Source organism: Lathyrus oleraceus, chromosome 4 (genome assembly GCF_024323335.1).
Source record: "Lathyrus oleraceus cultivar Zhongwan6 chromosome 4, CAAS_Psat_ZW6_1.0, whole genome shotgun sequence".
NCBI lineage: Eukaryota > Viridiplantae > Streptophyta > Magnoliopsida > Fabales > Fabaceae > Lathyrus > Lathyrus oleraceus.
Window position 1 is genome coordinate 65,940,255 of NC_066582.1, and position 20,012 is coordinate 65,960,266.

The 20,012-nt window shown below is 34.2% G+C and overlaps 2 protein-coding genes and 1 pseudogene across 2 annotated transcripts; all 3 read right to left on the reverse strand.

Annotated features, from left to right (window-relative positions):
• Positions 1–2,911: 2,911 nt before the first annotated feature.
• Positions 2,912–5,144, reverse strand: LOC127073400 (endo-1,3;1,4-beta-D-glucanase). The gene is made up of 7 exons (XM_051014553.1): positions 4,873–5,144; positions 4,729–4,750; positions 4,481–4,607; positions 4,302–4,392; positions 3,933–4,022; positions 3,305–3,405; positions 2,912–3,224 (listed from the first exon to the last, which is right to left on the reverse strand). The coding sequence occupies exons 1-7, from the start codon at positions 5,018–5,020 to the stop codon at positions 3,084–3,086; spliced, it is 720 nt and encodes a 239-aa protein (XP_050870510.1). The 5' UTR covers positions 5,021–5,144; the 3' UTR covers positions 2,912–3,083.
• A 201-nt stretch (positions 5,145–5,345) lies between these two features.
• On the reverse strand, positions 5,346–8,082 carry LOC127073401 (endo-1,3;1,4-beta-D-glucanase). Its single transcript, XM_051014554.1, has 7 exons — positions 7,852–8,082; positions 7,294–7,315; positions 6,884–7,010; positions 6,490–6,580; positions 6,225–6,314; positions 5,906–6,006; positions 5,346–5,727 (listed from the first exon to the last, which is right to left on the reverse strand). Exons 1-7 carry the CDS (start codon positions 7,997–7,999, stop codon positions 5,590–5,592), a joined length of 717 nt encoding a protein of 238 aa, XP_050870511.1. The 5' UTR covers positions 8,000–8,082; the 3' UTR covers positions 5,346–5,589.
• An 8,490-nt stretch (positions 8,083–16,572) lies between these two features.
• LOC127073402 (endo-1,3;1,4-beta-D-glucanase-like) lies at positions 16,573–18,822 on the reverse strand (annotated as a pseudogene).
• Positions 18,823–20,012: the final 1,190 nt, after the last annotated feature.

The following is a 20,012-nucleotide window of genomic DNA, read 5'->3' on the forward strand; positions in this document are numbered from 1 at the left end:
TTTCATATTTTGAACCAAACATTTTTATAATTAAAACCCCTCCCATTCCTTCCCCCCATCTTCCTTCCCCTTGATAAAAATCTCTCCCCTCCCCTCGATTGGACCATACCGATCCAAGTTACAATGATTAACTATATTAAATAAAAAATGATTTCTTAATGCACCATTTCTGAATGAACGTTAAAATATTTCGGAGATGCATCTCTGTAACAATTTAAAACATTCAATACATCTCACTGAGAAGTCATTATATGGTTTAATTCGACCGGAGATGCATCTTTGTGAATATTCCGAAGATACATCTTTGTAACGTCTCAGAACTTGGTCTTTCATGTTATATTTTGTTTATCTGTATTCAAATGAAGATTTAAACCATTACATATAGTCGAAAACCAAAAATCTATGTACATAATTCTAGATGGTACAAAAATGCCATACATAAATAAAATACTAATAAATGTAAAAAATGTCATACAACCGAGACCAATAAAGTAGCAAGATTGTCAAAATAAAATACAAATCATATTACTACTACTATATACTAAGACATTATTGTGTATGTTTGACTACCTCTCCTCAACCTCCTATGCCTCATCTACCTCCTCGACCATCAATCCCCCCGTCCCCCGGCATTGTCTCTAGTACAACAATGCCCCCCGTGTCTCCATCCTTATGGCATTTAGGACCTTCCTCACACCAGACCCATCAGGGAAGATACCTATGTCAATGTCTTCCGCGCAATCTCCACTCTGCGACGATATCTAGGCAAGACATCATCAACATGATCTAGTTGTGCCTGCTTCTCCTCTAGTATCTCCTGATGAGCTGGTCTTAGCTGATCTTCTAGACCAGCATGCACCATGTACGATTATGACACCCTAAAGAACCATCTGATGTACCCTTCGACGTAGCTCCAATCACTCTCAGCTATGGTACCCCGTGCCTCCTCCGATACCAGATGACTCTCATAATCATCAAGCATGTCATTCATCTGCCTGCGTGTCAAGACAAGAGAAGCAGAGACAACAAGGTGTCTGAGAATGGTCTGAGTGTAGTCGAACCGCCGCATGACACGCTCGAGTAGATGAGGAGCAGTGAGATGTAATCCGCAGGCCAACCATATAGAGTATATCATTATCCCGTCAAATGGTCGTATGTCATCAACATAGTTGTTGAAGTGCATGTACACAACAACCAAACAACCAAGATATATTCTATAAGGCTCGGTGGCATGGTTCTCTCTGAGCGGGATAAAAGCAATAACATGCGACATATTCTCAGTGTAATCAGGTACACTCGCCTAATCAGAGATGCGTGAGAAGTGCTGGAGGATCCAAGCCTGAAATGAAAAGTTTGGAACACACGAATCATCAATAATGACTTTGCAAAGATGAAATGAAAATGACATAGAAATATTCAAAGACCAATAATTATTACCGTCAATATCGTGACACTGCCTGTGACTTTCTTCGTCTTCCACATACATCACTCTCTTAGCTTCGAATACATGCATACCAAACAAGTCGCCCCCAGTTGTACTCATGGATTCGCTCGAAATCCACGAAGTAACATATGTATACGGCGTATGTATATGTGGCACTCTTGTCCACAAAAATTGCAGTGCCAACCAAATAAAACTTGTATGCTCTCAATGCGTGCGATCTATGGAGCTCCACCTACTCATCATCCCCATAAGCATGTTGTGCATTCAGGATCGCATCCTCATATACCTTATTCAAGTATACAAATCTAGCATGAGCACCACTAGTCTCATCCACCCCTCCATCGCCTCCACTAGATCAACCCCCTAGATACTCTACCATCATCTCGAGTGTCTCGTCTTTGATCATCCTCTCATGATATAGGAATCTCCCCCTGATCGAAAGATGTAGAAAACACGAGACATCGTCAAGTGTGTTAGACATCTCACCATGCGAGAGATGAAACAACGAGATCTCCGAGTATCATCTCTCTACGAATGCATTAAGCATCTTGTGGTTGGCCGTAGTATAATTGGTCATGCATAAGTCCTTCAGGCCAGATAAGAACAAAACTAACTGAAACTATTCCTCACTCGGCTGAGGCAATGCAACAATCTTCCTCCCGTGGTTAAGAAACTTATGCGGATCACACTCTTGAAATTTGTCAGAAATAATCAATGTCAGAAATTTCTCAATTAAAATACATAAAAAAATAATGAATCCAACTAATGCTACATCTCCGTCCCAGATATGTCTGACAGTATGGTCTGGATACAGAAGTAGTAATGATAAACCAACTGGGCCTCCTCCAAATGCCTCTGGCTCAACACACGCAACAACCTCACCCTCTAGAAGTGGCCCTGGATCAACAACATCTACAGTAGAAGGTGACACTGGTGAAACCTGACGACTGAAAGATGGTGGAGGGAGTGATGCATCAGATGGTGAATCCCGTCTCCTACGAGAAGAAGATGAGGTGGCATGAGGAGAAGCACGAACCCCAGAAGTAGATGGCTCTGCCTGACCAAAGGGACTAGAAACATCTGAAACCTGTTGACTCTTCTTCCGCTGCACTATTTTTTCACTAAAGGATTATAATTGTCTAAATCAAATATGAATAATAGTTTAAATAAAACTTTTTTTACTAAAGGATTACATAAAAGATGGTTCACCATATTAATTTAAATTTAAATTATAATTTAAACAATACTTTTTCACTAAAGTATTATAATTGTTCACTATATTAGTTCAAATATGAATAATAATTTAAATCATACCCTATTAAGAAAAATTGCAATAATTTCACCTCATAAATTTATTCAATGAGTTGCATTATATTTCATTTCAAGATCCATCAAGATATCATTCAATAATGTTTAATTCTATAAATCAATAAAAGACCAATAAAATTTTAACAAGAAGACCTGTATGTATATCTTTTAAAGAATTTTTATTCTTTAAGGTTTGCACAGTTCAAAAATACATTTATTTTGATTTATTGTCCTCTTTTATTGTTAATCAATGCATGTCCTCACCACAGGTAGAAATCTCAATAAAGGATGTATATAATTCACATGGAAGATTTTGATTAAACAATGATTTTCACTTTACATGTTTGGCAAACCATTCTAGCAAAATTCGATGGGACTCATCTGCAGCTTGTACAGCCATTGCATCTTCAATGTTGTACCTGATAGTCCAACCATGTGAAACTTCCCGAAATAACTTTACATAACAATCATCCTGAAACAACAAAGTAGTTCATTAGCCATACCTCAACGAATAAAGAATGTGAAAAGTTATGCAAAGGGGTCATATACTACCCCAAGTTCAGCAGTTAGGAGTTGTTGAAACTGTTTGAGGAGTTCTGGAGGACAATATTGGTCTATCTCAGCTCCAAGTATTGCAATTGGAATGCTAACTCCTGAAAAGTAGCACCAAATGTTAACTTGTAAGTTAAGCGTCAGCTAAAACAACAGACACGGTATTTGTTGACGCAGTTTGGCCACGTGTGCCTACTCTCCGACTACATGACAATTGTAGTTCCGTCTTATTATTTAAATGAATTAGAGTTTCAATATTACAGCCTCGCGGCGCTCCGCTAGCTCGGCTCCCACACCCTCCCTTAACCCTTTGTGTGATTATGAGCCATATTCAACATGTACATATTACTTAGCAGTTTAAGAACTCACAACCATTATGGTCTTTCAGAATTGATAAGCAGTGAACTATCAAATGATTTTTTCCTTTTGACACATAATTTTGTGAATGAACATAACCAAAATCAAGCACACAAAAAAGGATATGATATCGACTGGTGGAGTATTTATGCTGCAGACATTTTGCGAAACATGTATGATTTTAAAGATGCATAGACAAAAGATTTCTAAATTCATGAATTTGTTAAGAAATGTCAATCATCACATAATATTTGCATGTAAATCTTCTTACCCTTGATGTCGTCCAAGGTGATAAATGATGGGTGTAGTAGTACAGCAGCTTGGATTAATTTAGACTTGGCAAGTTCTACAACAGTCTTGGCTAATAAGTTAAAGGGAAATGAAATATCAACACCAATTAATCACCTCAGTTATTAAGCAATATACATTTGTGATTGTAAGTTCATTTATCTATCGGTCTCGTCAAATCCAAGTATTTGATCATAATCATATATTTGATAAACCAAACATGCTATTACAACAAATAAAAACAAAAAGAAACACCACCGGAGTCTAGCGCAAGTGGTTGGTGCGCAATGTATAAGTGTTGTAAAACTAAATTCTGAAGTAGGATGAAGATGAGTAGGAATTGGGAACTCACCGCCCCAACAAAAAGAGGCAGCTCCTATAGACAAAACACCTTTGCATTTTAAAGCTTCAATTACTGGTTTTGCATCTTCAAAAGCTTCATTCTGTTAACATAACCTTTTTGCATTTTAAAGCTTCAAATTCTAAGCAAGCACACAAAGAATATCTAATCTTTGAAATAAAAAAACTTACTGGTTGATGATCTTTCAACCAAACAGGTAGAGGTCTGTTAGCATTCTCAGAAGTAAAAGGATCTCCGTGTAAAAAATCAGGAACCAGTACATAGTACCCTGCAGCTGCAACCTTGTCTGCAAGTTTTCTTTCCAACAGAAGCAAAAGAGCTTAAATTTTGCATCACAACTAATAGAACATGTGCTTTTTCATGGATGTTCAACTCTGTAATAAGGACCATTTTGAAAAGACATTAAAACCATCCATACCTTAGATTTGGAGCTTCAAATCCTGCAGAATAAGTTGACCACATATTCATGAATAATAGTAAAGACAGTAGTACATCATAGAATAAGGCATGATGATGATAAATGATAACCCAAGTTCTAAGAAGGTGAAGAGTTTTAAGGTACCAAAAACTTCAGAAACCATAAGAATCGCAAAGTTGGAGTCGGAGGGACCGGTGGTATAGGTGTCTAGACCACCAAGTTTTTCAACATTGCCTACCCCTGAGTTTGGGTTGAGGATTGGTGCGTTTGAGCAGCATTCAGGACCTGCCATTTTTCTTCTGTAATGTAATTTCTTTACAACATGGCCTCATTTTCTCTTTTTCGGATTTATATATAACTAAGATGTTCATTAGATTAAGATTTTATGATAAGACTTTCTGAGTTTACTGCTTATTTATTATTGAGGTGATGACTGAAAGCAACACAATCATTAGAGAGGAAAATACATGATTAATAAATAATCTTCAGTTTTCAACTTGCGTAATCACTGACGTTCTGTTGATTGTTGGGCAAGACACAGTCAAAATGACTGTTTATTTCATCACCTTTGCAAAGTTTCCTTTCATTCACCGTAGAATAAACAAAGAACATATAAGTTGATTAAAAATGAAGTCTTAAAATATGATTTCTTAATATCACAAATTACAAATGTCCACAGGAAGAAACATTAAATTTGTATTATGTATACACGCTGCTGAATTTATCTATAATCCGTGTCCAATACGAAACAATACAGCATTTATTTTGTGGTAAACTGAACATTGTGGAATGCACAGCAAGTTGAATACTGCACTTCGGGTACACACGTAGATAGAGACAATATCAACTGACAAAGATTTCTCACTTGAGATGTTTAGCAAACCAGTCCAGTAAGTCCTGATGTGCCTCCTCTGCAGCCTTCACTTCTTCCGCATCCTCCGGTTTGTATCTCACAGTCCAACCATGTGAAACTTTAGGAAATATTTTCACAAAACTTGTCTGCACAACAAAAATAGTTTAAAAAGTTGAAGAGACTAAGTAAAACAATGAGTAATTATACATCCTTGTAACTAACAATATGTGTGTGCGCGTGTGCATACAGAAGACCCGAAAAAATATAAGATTAGAATATCAAAGGATGGCAGATAACCACGAATGAAAGAAAAATTAATCTGACCACAGAATTAGCAGTAAGGATTTCTTCAAACTGTTTGACAAGCTCTGGAGGAGAAAGTCTGTCAATCTCAGCTCCAAGTATAGAAATTGGAATGTCAACACCTGAATTCAAGAGCAACAATAACTGTTAGAATATGAACATCTCAGTAAATATGCTTCAACTACTTCTGCCATGTCTTTATCCATTCATTGCAAAGTGAAAAGTGATTTGAGTTTGCAGGGAAGAAGCTCCAAATAAAATAGAACCTTTGCATAATCAATTAAAACTGACATAAAATGCAAATTAAAAGTACAAAAATGAAAACATTGAAAATCCATACCCTTTATGTCATCCACAGATACAAATGATGGATGCAATAGCACAACAGCTGGTATAAGTTTGGATTTCGCGAGTTCAGTAACAACCTTACCTGAGAAAAGGAAGTAAACATATTACATTGACGGAGTTCAATTTTCAGCTTAGTTGCATTTCAAACATTAAACTTGACCGATAAGTAAACCCATCATATCAGAAGCTGAAACTGAAACTTCTTCATAGAAAAGCAGAGGGGATGCATATGAAATAAGTAGAATAGTAGCACTCACCACCCCAACAAAATCCAGCAGCCCCGACAGATGAGACACCTTTACTTTTTATGGCTTCGATTATGGGTTTTGCATCTTCAAAACCTTTGTCCTGTTAATATAATAATAATACGTATGCATCATAGAATGACACGATTTGTACATTTAATTTGATAAAATTTGTGATGTTCAATCAACAAATCAAAACCACCAATAAAGGTGGGAGGGCAATGTCTGAAGTGGTAAAAAGAATTATATAATTAAAGCATCTAAATTTATTCTGCTCCTTGCAAAATCAAAATTCAAATACTTAATCAACTTGGATTTCAATTTTTTATTAGAAAAAATTGTTTCTTTTTTACTTATCAAGGGGAAAAAATCGTATACAACCAAGGACCGTTAAATAAGAACTAACCATTCCATGATCTTTTATCCAAATAGGCAAGGGTTTATCAGGGTTCTCAGGATTGTAGGGTTCACCATTAAAGAAGTCAGGAACAACCACGTAATAACCAGCAGCTGCAACTTTGTCTGCAAGCTTCCTTCACAGCAGAGAACAAACAACATTACTTACCAGGTGAACACATTACAATGAGTCATTGGATTAAAGAGAACATGAGTATGAAAAGAAACCAGAGCTAGAGCTCACATAAGCATGCACTAGAATTCAGTCACCCAAGTAACCTAACAGGTAAAAAAAAGCCAAATTAACCCCATTAATCCCTTTCAAATTCAATTACAAGATTCATCACTTTGAGTTTTGGCACAGTGAGGCCAGAAAAACTTAATGAAACATATACTAATAGATACAAAAGTCAACCATACCTTAAATTTGGCGCTTCATATCCTGCAAGAAAAGGTAAGCATATGCAGTTAGTACAAGATTTTGGTCAAAATACACAGAATACTGTTTTATTAACTTTCTAATGACATGAACTCCATAGTCACAAAAACTATACTAAAAATTCAAGAATATCAAAGCAAATGATGCAGAAATTAATTTCAAATAAGTCGATTATGCAAAATTAATTTTGACTAAAAGTGAGTCAAAGATACAACAAAAAATTATAAGATCAAAACTCTAAATTTTAACTTCAAAATTATAATAATCAATTCTAAAGTAAAAAATCAATTCTAGTGACAGTAACCAAACATGTCTCAAGGTGAATTTTACAAGGCTAACATCAATTTATTTTGTCCTAAAAAAGTGTAACAAAACATACTTTTGAGGAAAATATAAAGTTTGACTAAAAAGAAGATGAGTAAGATATAAGCAATTCAACAGTATACTAAATTCTACAGTTTTGGTATTAAAAAATGGAAAGAATTTCCTCCGGCTATTCGGGAGTTGCAGAGAGCAAAAAAGAGGGAGAGAAATGTTACCAAAAACATCGGCGACGAGAAGAACGGCGGAGTTGGAATTCGGGTCTCCGGCGATGTAGGCATTGAGAGCACCGATCTTGTCAACGTGACCAGATCCTGCACTCGGATTCAGTGCTGGTGGATTTGAGCAACATTCTGGTCCTGACATGCTTACTTTCTTGCTTCGATGTTCCAGGTGCTAGATACTCCACGTATCTATATACCAACTCCGGTTATATATAATATATATATATATATATATATATATATATATATATATATATATATATATATATATATATATATATGTTTTTTTTCAGATTTATTGAATAATCTGGACTATATATAATGATTTATTTAAATAGATTGATTATTTAATAATAATTTAAAAATCATTTTTTTTATAAAAATAAAATCGGATAGAGTATATATGAGTATGGTATTATGTATACAAGTATGTACTTGACCACGTATATGTAGAGTGTAGACAGTATATTCTCACAAAATTAAACCTCTTGAGTATTTCTCAATTCAAAATCCATCTAACATTCTATTAACCAAAAGCATTTAGTTACTAATTTATTTTTTAGTTAAATACTTTTTTAAACTTTATTCATTTTAAATTTTGTTTTTGGTCTTTAAAATTTTCAATTTTTATTCAATATTTTTTTATAACAACTTTTAATTTTGTTAAAGGACTGTAACATAGCTTACAATATTATAGTTCAAAAGTATATGGATATAAAATTTTTTGATTCTCATAAAGTTATCCTAACATAATTTTGACCATTATAAATATAAAAAAACTATTTTCACAATGATTAAAATAATTAATTAAATATAATTAATTTTCTTGATTTTGTGTAGAATTAAAATAAAATTCACTATAATACTTTTAGTTATATTTGATGAATAAATTATCAATATTAAATGCTTTTGGATCAAATTACAGGTATACTATTAAACGCTTTAGAATAATTTTTTTAAAAGTAAAAATATATTATATTAATTTTTATTTTAAAATAAAAAATTATCATTAATTTTTTTAAATAATTATTTCCTACAATTAAATCACTAAATAATATAAAATTAAATATATTAAATGTATTAATTAATTATAAAAAATAATGTTATTTTTTATAATCTTAGTAGTATGGATAAAATTTGCTAATTTTATGTGTTTTTTAACCTATATAGTAAAAATATTTTTTTATATAATTTAAGAATTATATTAAAATGAGAGTATTATTTTAGAAATTTAATTTAAAATTATTCATTAAAAATATATTTTTTTTTAAATGAGACTTGAAAATACTAACAACCAGTAAGTGTTGAATTGCTGCCGCCAAGGAAAGAAAGAAATTACTACACCACTAGACCACTACATAATTATGCTTTTGCTAGTATTTACTTATGAATTACATTATTTGGAGGCCTTTTATTTGGCCCAAAAAAGTGGTGCTCAAGGCAAAGGCCTAGTTTGCCTTGCCCATGGGCCGGGCCTGCATTGCTCCATGCTATTCTTGCAAAAGTGAGGTTTAAAACCACTCACACACTCTCATGAAGCAACCTAACTTTTAAAATGGCTCATGATAGTAAATAAATTAACATAACATTATTAATGGGAAGATATGACATGAAATATACATGGTTGAAGCTAAACGCTGACATAATCTCTTGTTTATACTAATTGTTAAGGAAAATCATGAGAAGAATAAAAAAGGAACGTCTCACTACTTTTTAGTCTCCCTGGAAGTTGAAAACAACAAGAAAAGTTAACTAAAACTTAATCTAATCATTTAGAAGTGAAAAAAAGGAACGTCTCACTACTTTTTATTTGCTTCATATAGTTATAACTTACAAGTCAAGTTAGGAATCAAATTTAAGCATATTTATGCTTCTTTTTTTTAATTCAAAGTTTATTATATGGAAATGTCTAAACATAGTCCATACTTATACAATTCATTAGTTTTTGCTCTTTATACTTTTCTTTCTTTCCGTAAAATTGTGAAGTTTAGCTATTCTGAACTAGTAAACTTGGGAAACTACATGGAATATCAATGACTACTATAGGAAGTAACTATTAACGATAGGAGGAACAAAGAATGCTGAAAATGAAAACAAACAACCTATTCACATGCTTTTTCTATATTATGCTTATACTGAGTTTGCTTTGTTAATCAAAGTCAAATTAGTACCTCCATTCTGATGCAATGCAATAACCATACAATCATTAAGACTACAAGAATTATGAGCCTAAAAGTTGTAAAGCATGTTTGACATATTGAAAATCCTACTGAATATAGTGGAAATTAGATGTGATCTTTGGTGGATAAGGGAAACCGGTATATGTCAACCAAGTTTGATTTCTTTATCTTTTTTTGTGTTATTGTTATGCCAATTGAATATTCAAGAAGTAACAACGCTGGATTGCACTTTCTTTTGAAGTATTTCATCAAACACCTCATATATTTTTTCCATTCACCTTTCATCAAAACCTTTATCATAATATTAATCGTAACAATATTTGGACGAAAACCCATTTCATGGGATGGGTCAAAAGCATCATTAGTCTCATAAAACATATGATGATTGTTAGAACAGTAACGTGAATACAAATTAGAGTAGAGAGAAATACACAAAAGATTTGTTCACAGTTCGACCAAATTGCTTGCATCTGCGACTATAGAGTAACTACAATTCCCTTTATTTATGTCTTGTGAATTGCATTGTGTCGCTACGCGAAAACTGATTGACTGAAATGCTTTAATGAAAAATACATAGAGTCGTCACCAGATTTTATTTTTCCATAAAAAGGAGGAAAGGGAAAATTATCGATAAAACCCTCTAAAGAAAAAGAAAAGATTGGTCTCGCAACCAAATTCAGGTTCAGAAGTCGGTTATGCAAGGGGAAGGTATTAACACCCCTCACATCCATCGTACTCGATGAGAACCATATAAGTTGTCTACGTGAAATTAGTGTTTATCTATCTTAATGCTTACTTACTATCGGGAAAAGGGAAAATGATTGGTTTTTTATTATTGTGCTCGCAAAGGATTTGGGCCCTTGTGCATACGTATCATTCATCGGGGGATAAAGAATCAGAACTTTGTAGTTCTGAGTAGAAGATGATTGTTTGTTGGTTGATTTTACCTTGAAAAAGAATTTTCGGATTGATGGCCTAAGGTGCAAAAGAAAATAGGTTTTGCTGAGTTGATGTTTGTTTTATGTTTTTAAAAAGAGATTGTTTTTATTAGAATTGTACTAAAGACTATGGGTAGAAGTGAATATTTCATACAACCAAACCAAGTGTCTTGTATCCAAAATACTCAGAGTAAGGGTACGAAAACTCCATTCTTACTCATTCCCACCACTTAAAGCTCGTGGCGCGCAATTCTATTAGTATATTTATTGTGTTTTAAATTTGACTGAGAAAAATATCGTTTGACGTTGGATCAAGGGTTTATTGCTTATTGTTTTGAAACGGCGAGGTCGATCTAATTCCTAAGATTTTAAAAGGAAAACAAAGGAAAAGAAAATTACAAACAAAAGGGGGGGGGGGGGGGGGGATACATGTAAAATTACAAGGGAAATAATGCGAGAAATAAAAGGGGCTCATTATAGGTAGCCCAAGAGAAAGTCTTGTGTGTATAAAATGACCTATGCTAACAAGTGGATAACAGGCTTAAGAACATGTCTCCCTAGGGTAGTGCCAAGAATGTCATTCTTGCAATAAAATATTACAAGTCCAAAAAAACTCCAAATCAAACAATAAGTCAAATACAATGATTCAAGGTCCAAATGCAAAGGCTCTAATAAGTCCTTTAAGTCCAACATTAGGTCACAAATGAATGCATCTTTTTTGTCTTTTCATTTTATCATTTTTTATTCTTTTTAATTATGCAAAGTGATAAGGGAACAACAAGAAATAAAATGGCACAAAGTAAATGACATATGAGGTGAATGGATGATAGTGAACATAAACATAAAGGATTGATTGGTACTACATATACAACAAGATGCATATTCTTTTTTGGTATCCCAAAAAATAAGAACTCCATAGTTAAGCGTGCTTGACTTGGAGTAGTATTTGGATGAGTGATCTTCTAGTAAGTTTCTAAGAAAGCGTGTGAGTAAGGACAAAGCATACTGAAAATATCATTATTGGTCTGTGAGGTCAGTCTATAATCCTGAAAGCAGTCTGAGGCGTTACAAATGGTATCGGAGTAGACCTCTCCCAATACGATATGGTTCAGGGACGAACCAAGAATAAGTTGGTGGGCATGTAACACCCCCTGAGGCCGAAGAATGGTTGTAACGCCCGAGGCCGAAGAGGATGAGTAGTGGTCTCTCGAATTCACATCAGAATGAGAAGATCCTGAGACTGTGCATGTATGGGACTGTATGGTTGAAGGAAGACTTATAAGAATTGATTGGTACTATATATACCGACAAAATGCATCTTTTTTCCAGTAGTCAACAAATAAGAACTCTATAGTTAAGTGTGATTGACTTGGAGTAGTATCTGGATGGGTGACCTTCTGGGAAGGTTTCTGGAAAGTGTGTGAGTGAGAACAAAGCATGCTCAAAAGACCCGTGTTGGTTTGTGGCGTCAGTCGGTAATCCTGAAAGCAGTCAGGGGCGTTACAGTTTGACTTACATGGCTACCTGAACAAACCTGTTAATGTTGCTCAAGCCACTACAAACCATGAATCAAGGGCTGAACTCGAAACTACTTTTTCTACCAAAGAGTATAAGGAGTATTTGCGATTGAAGGCAACACAACACGCTACCTCCTCGGCTACTATTGCTCATACTGGTAATTCTACGGGTTTTCTCTGTCACGCTACTCCTATTGGATGGGTTATAGATTCATGTGCTTCATACCATGTGTCTGTAATGACTCACTTTTATTTTAAATATCATCACCTAAATATCCATATTATATTACTGGTGCAGATGGATCTAAAATTTAGGCAACTAGTGTTGGACGAGTATCACTCATTCCTTCACTCTCTTTGTGTTATGCTTTATTGATTCATAATTATCCTTTCAATTTAATTTCTATAAGAAAATTAACTAGCTCTTTAAACTTTGTCATATTATTTACTTCTAATTCCTTTTTGATACAGAACATGAGTACGGGAAAAACGATTGGAGTTAGAATTGAATCTAGTGGTCTTTACTATCTCCAACGGTTTACTTCCGCTATATGTGTTACTACCCAATCTCCTAATCTTATGCATCGTCGCTTGGGTCATCTTGCTAATGGTGTATGGTATTCCTCATTTAGAGTCCTTACAATATGAGTCTTGTCAGTTAGGAAAACATGTTAGAGTTTTTTTCCAATCGCATTAATAACAAAGATTTCTCTCTTTTGGACGTCGTTCATTCCAATGTATGGGGTCCTAATCGAATTCCTTCTATCCTAGGGTATATGTATTATGTTACATTTATTGATTATTTCTCTATATGTACTTGGATGTTTTAATGAAAGATCATTCTGAGTTGTTTAATATTTTATAGAATTTTTGTTCTGAAATCTTGACATAGTTTGGAAAAATAATTTGCATTTTACATAGTGACAATGCAAAAGAATATTTCTCTGATCGTTTCAACTCTTTCATGCACTCCAAAGGCATCGTACACCAATCGAGTTGTTCCTATACGCCTCAACAAAATGGTGTTGCTGGAAAAAAAAATATAAACACATTGTTGACATTGCTCCTACCCTTTTGCTAAATGCTAATGTACCTCTAAAGTTTTGGGGTGATGTTGTTCTTACTACCAGGTATTTAGTTAATCGAATGTCATCCTCTATGTTGAATGACGAGGTTCCTCTTTCCCTGGTGTACCCTACAAATCCCTTATATGTTGTTTCCCCCCGTGTCTCTGGATGTTTTTGTTTTGTTCATGATTTGTCCCTAGGTCATGATAAAATGTCTGCTCGTGTTATCAAATATGTTTTTCTAGGCTACTCTTGCATCCAAAAGGGACATTGATGTTAATCTCCTTCTACATATTGTTTCTACACATCTTCAGATGTTACATTCTTTGAGGACGTACCGTACTTTCCCAACTCAGGCATCCCACAAACTAATTTAGATTATGTTTTTCCTATTCAGTATTTTGAGTCCAGTCAGTCCTTTATCCTCTAGTCCACCCATTGTGATAGATGAGTCTTCACCACCGTTGAACCAATATGGCATTACATATGAGAAAAGGTTGGAACCACGTGATTCAGCTCTTATTCCAAGCCCCTTCACCTTTGCTCTGACTCCTGACTTTCCCATTGCCATCTTTAGAGGTGATCGTTCAATCAATAACCATTATCCTATTTATAACTATGTGTTTTATCATAACTTATCTCCTACCTATTGTGCTTTTTTTTTACCGCATTTGCATATATTTCTATTTCTAAAATTATCCAGGAAGCTTGATCCTATCTAAGGTGGAGACAGGAAATACTTGATGAAATGTCAACTTTATAATCTAATCATATATGGGAGTTATTTCCTCCCCCACCTAAAAAAATTGTCGTTGTTTGTAGGTGGATATATAATTTTAAAGGGGGTCCAGACTGAAAGTTTGATCGATTGAAAGCTCACTTAGTGGCAAAGGGATACACTCAAGTCCACAGTCAAGATTATAGTGATATTTTTTCTCCTGTTGCAAAGATGACATGTGTTCGCCTCTTTCTAGCCATGGCTGGCATGAAACTGTGACCCCTATTTCAATTGGATATCAAGAATGCATTCTTGCATGATGATTTGGAAGAGGAGATTTACATGGAGCAACCTCCTGGATTTATTTCTCATGGGAAGTGTAGTCAGATATGTAAATTAAACAAGTATTTGTATGACTTGAAACAATCACCTCAAACATGGTTTGGAATATTTAGTAAAGTATTGCAACAATTTAGGATGAACCATTATGAATCAGATCACTCTATTTTCATCAAATGCTCCTCAAATAAATATATTTATCTATTGGTTTAAATTGATGACATTGTAATTACAGGTGATGGTTCTAAGGGTATCTAGGCTTTAAAACAACACTTATTTTAGAACTTTTAGACTAAGTATTTAGGTCATCTTCGTTATTTTATAGGAATTGAGGTAACTCAATCAAATTCAGGTATTGTCATCTCTCAAAGGAAACATGCTTTTGATATTCTAGATAAACAAGTCTTACAGATTGCAAACCGGTTGACACTCCTTTGGATCATAATGTAAAGCTTCTCCCTAATCAGGGGGAGCCGTATACTAATCCAGGAAGATATCGAAGACTTGTAGGAAAGTTGGATTATCTTGCCTTGACTAGACCTGATATATCTTTTCCAGTCAGTGTAGTAAGTTAGTTTCTGAACACTCCTTGTGACAACCATTGAGATGCAATTATTCGAATCCTTAAGTATATCAAAGGATCACCTGAAAAAGAGCTTGCTTTTTGTGATTGAGGCAACAATGATATCATTGGATATTCAGATGCTAATTGGGCAGGAGATGCAAGTGATAGACATTCTACATCAGGTTATTATGTTTTTATTGGTGGAAATTTGATCTCATGGAAAAGAAAAAAAACAAACGGTCGTTGCTCGATCAAGTACATAAGCTGAGTATCGAGCCATGGCCCATGCCACATGTGAGCTCTTGTGGTTAAAACATTTACTACAAGAACTTTATTTTTGTGAAGTCGGTCATACGGAACTTGCATGTGATAACCAGTCAGCTTTGCACCTCTCCTTCAATCCAATTTTTCACGAGTGGACAAAACACATAGAAGTCGATTGTCACTTTCTTAAAGAGAAGATTACCACCGGAACCATCAAAACCTCCTTTGTTAATTTTAAGGATCAACTTGCTGATCTCTTTACAAAAATCTCTTCGAAGATCTCATAATACTTACATATGTACAAGATGGATGCATATGATGTATATGCATCACCTTAAAGGAGAATATTAAAATATTATTTTATTATTATTCAATATCTATTAACTTTATTAATAGTATCAATTAGAATATTATTTAAGATATTGTTGTATCAAATCTTTCCCCCTTAGTATATCTTCTCCTTAATCACTGAGGTGGATTAAGAGACTTAGAAACACACATTTAACGACGAAAGACATAAATTTTGCATCACAACTCACAAAAGCACCAGGAATCATTTTACAAAACTTTTCTTAGAAAAATGACATCAAAAAAATCATCCATACCTTAGGTTCAGAGCTTCAAATCCCACAGAATAAATTTAACATATGAAGATAAAAATCTCATAGACCACATTTTGTAAATGAAGTAAAGTATAATAAACACACATCACAGAAAATTATGTGATGATAAGTGATGAATCAAGTACTAAGTACCAAAAACTTACTAGTATTTTAGAACACCGAGTTTTTAACATGGCCTACTCCAGAGTTTGGTTTGAGAATTGGTGCGTTTGAGCAGGATTCAGGACCTGCCATTTTTCTTCTGTAATGTAATTTCTTTACAAGATGGCCTCATTTTTGCTTTTTTTGAATTTATCAATGAAACATCAACTACGATATTAAGATTTTATGATAAGAATTTTTGGACTTACTGCTTATTTATTATTGAGGTGATAAAGGAAAGCAGCATAATCTCTGAAACATGCTCCAACTGAAACTGAATTATATGAGTTATACCCATCAATTGATTTAACAAATTGTAACAAAACTCATAAGTAAATGTAACAAACTATATGAGCTGCAGCATTTAACATATAAAATATGATTTCTTAATATAACAAATTACAACTTTCCACGGGAAGGAACATTAAATTTTATTTTTTTATGTATACATGCTGCTGAATTTGATCTGTAATCCATGTCCAACGCGAAACAATACCACATTTATTTTGTGGTAAACTGAAGCTTTGTGGAATGTGCAGAATGTTGCATACTGCGCTTCGGGTAAACATGTAGATCCAGAGGATATCAACTGACAAAGATTTCTCACTTGAGATGTTTAGCAAACCAGTTCAGTAAGTCCTGATGTGCCTCCTCTGCAGCCTTCACTTCTTCCGCATCGTCCGGTTTGTATCTCACAGTCCAACCATGTGAAACTTTAGGAAATATTTTCACAAAACTTGTCTGCACAACAAAAATAGGTACATGAATCACTAGTATATTCTTGTAACTAACAAAACGTGTGTGCATGCGCGAGTGCATACGTAAGAAGAAAAAAATATAAGATTAGAATATCAAAGGATGGCAGATAACCACGAATGAAAGAAACATTAATCTGACCACAGAATTAGCAGTAAGGATTTCTTCAAACTGTTTCACAAGCTCGGAGGAGAACGACCGTCAATCTCAGCTCCAAGTATAGAAATTGGAATGTCAACACCTGAATTTAAGAGCAATAATACTGTTAGGATATGAACACCTCAGTAGTTAAGAAATATGCTTCAACAGCTGAATTCATACCCTTTATGTCTTCCACAGAGACAAATGATGGATGCAATAGCACAACAGCTGGAATAAGTTTGAATTTCGCAAGTTCAGTAACAACCTTACCTGAAAAAGGAAGTAAACATATTACATTGACCGGGTTCAATTTTCACACATTAAATCTGAACGATATGTAATTCTATCAATCGATTCAGGAGCTGAAACGTCTTCATAGAAAAGGAAAGGGGGTGATGTATATGAAATAAGTAGAATGAGTAGCACTCACCACCCCAACAAAATCCAGCAGCCCCGACAGATGCAACACCTTTACTTTTTATGGCTTTGATTATGAGTTTTGCATCTTCAAAACCTTTGTCCTATTAATATAACAATAATAATAGGTATGCATCATAGAATGACACGATTTGTACATTTAATTTGAGACAAATTGTAATATTGAATCAACAATTCAAAACTGCCAGTAAAGGTGACAGGAAGAGATACAAAAATTACTTAAACAAGTCATGTTAATTTTGTCATGCACCTTCAATTATCAAAATCCAATAAAAATATAAAAACTGGATTTCAATTTACTAGAGAAACAAGTATGTTTCTGTTTATAGTTATCAAGGAAAAAAAAATCATAGAAAACCTATAATTGGTAAATAAGAACTAACCGTCCCATGATCTTTTATCCAAATAGGCAAAGGCTTATTAGGGTTCTCAGGATTGTAGGGTTCACCATTAAAGAAGTCTGGAACAACCACGTAATAACCAGCGGCTGCAACTTTGTCTGCAAGCTTCCTTCATGGCAGAGAACAAACAATATTACTTAACATTAACAGGAGTTTACATTACAATGGACACAATAAAGGGAGCAAGAGCGCATATTACAAAAATGAGATTAATTTAATAGACCTGAGAATCAGCCATACCTAAAATTTGGGGCTTCATATCCTGCAAGAAAAATTGAGCATGATCAGTTAGTACAAGTTTTGGGTCAAAATACACAAAATACTGAATTTCATTCATAGTCACAAAAAACTAAAAAAAAATTCAAGAATATATAAGCAGAATGACGCAGAAATTAATTTTAAATAAATTGATTATGCAAAATTAATTTTAACTAAACGTGAGTCAAAGATACAGCAAAAAAGTTATAGAATCAAAATTCCAAATTATAAGCAATTATGAAGTTAAAATCAATTATAATGTTTGACTAAAAAAGATGAGTAAGATATAATAAGCAACTGAACAGTATACTAAATTCTACAGTATTGGTATTAAAAAACTGAAAAGAATTTCCTCCAGCTATTTGGGAGTTGCAGAGAGCAAAAAAGAGGGAGAGATGTTACCAAAAATATCGGAGACGAGAAAAACGGCGGAGTTGGAATTCCGGTCTCCGGCGACGTAGGCATGGAGAGCACCGATCTTATCAACGTGACCAGCTCCTGCACTTTGATTCAGTGTTGGTGGATTTGAGCAGCATTCTTGGCCTGACATGCTTACTTTCTTGCTTCTTCGATGATTCCACGTGCTGGACACTCACATGTATTTATACTCTACACTACACCAAATTGTATCAAACTAGGAATATATAATTACTTATTTTTTGGGTTAATTCTTTTTCTTCCTTTTTTGTGTTTATAAATATTTTTTACGTTGTTTTTAAGTCTTTAAAGTTTTTAACAAGTTTCATTTTTGAAAATTTTCAATGTCAATTTTTGAATTTTTTACTCAAATATTCTATATTTTCAAAAAAAATCTCAAAATAACCCATTTTTTAAATTATTTTTCAAACTACCCCAATTTTAAAAAAAAAAAAATTGATAAGGCGTAGGTGTCAGATCAATTAACGCATACCCTTAATTTTAAAGAGGGAACGCTAATTGAATTGTCTACAGCACATGATGCTGCCAATCCAATTGACGCCCATGTGTATAAAGTGAGAGGATGCGCCAATTGATCTGGCGTCTCCGTGTATTGTATAACTCTTTTTTGTATAAATAAATATGTTGGATGATTCATTTTTCCACATCTCTTTTCATCATATTGCAAACATGTTTCGTCTTCGTGGAAAAGTGATTTATTCGAGAGACAAGTCGCCCGATGGAGATGATATTTTGGAACATTTGTTGTTTCGAGCAACTAAAGAGGGAGTTGGTTCGCTGGTTAGATGGAAACATACCTGAAGGAGAAAAAGTTAGAAGTATTGAGAGACTCGATTGCGTACGTGGTTGGATGCGAGTAAAAAATGATAAGGATGCTAAGAAAGTGATGTTTGGACCAGATGACATCAGTTTGATTGTTGTAATTAGTTAGAAATGTTGCTTTCAAATGTTGTGGTCATGTATTTTCATTTGTTTTGATATTTGTTGTTTGTGTTGTTTATTTAGACCTGTTCGATTTTAAGTGTGTTTAAGTTGGAGTGATGTTTGTTGTTAACCTTGTTGTAACAAGACACAACTGTATCTAAACTTGGACCATGACCATGAAATCAACGAACAAGACACAACCGTTTGGACTGCATGCACACCGATCATAAGATTCAACACTGTGGAGATGCACCATAGTGATCGTGTTAAATTGCAGTTATGTATGCTTTAACACATCTCAGATCACCCGACAAACCTCGGAGAATGACATTTACGAAAAGTTAACGACCAATGGAACTTTAACCCTTGGGAAAGCTTCGCTAGATCTGAGTGTCGAAAATGGAAGCACCAACATGACCATGTCTTAACTGACGCTGTGATGCCAAT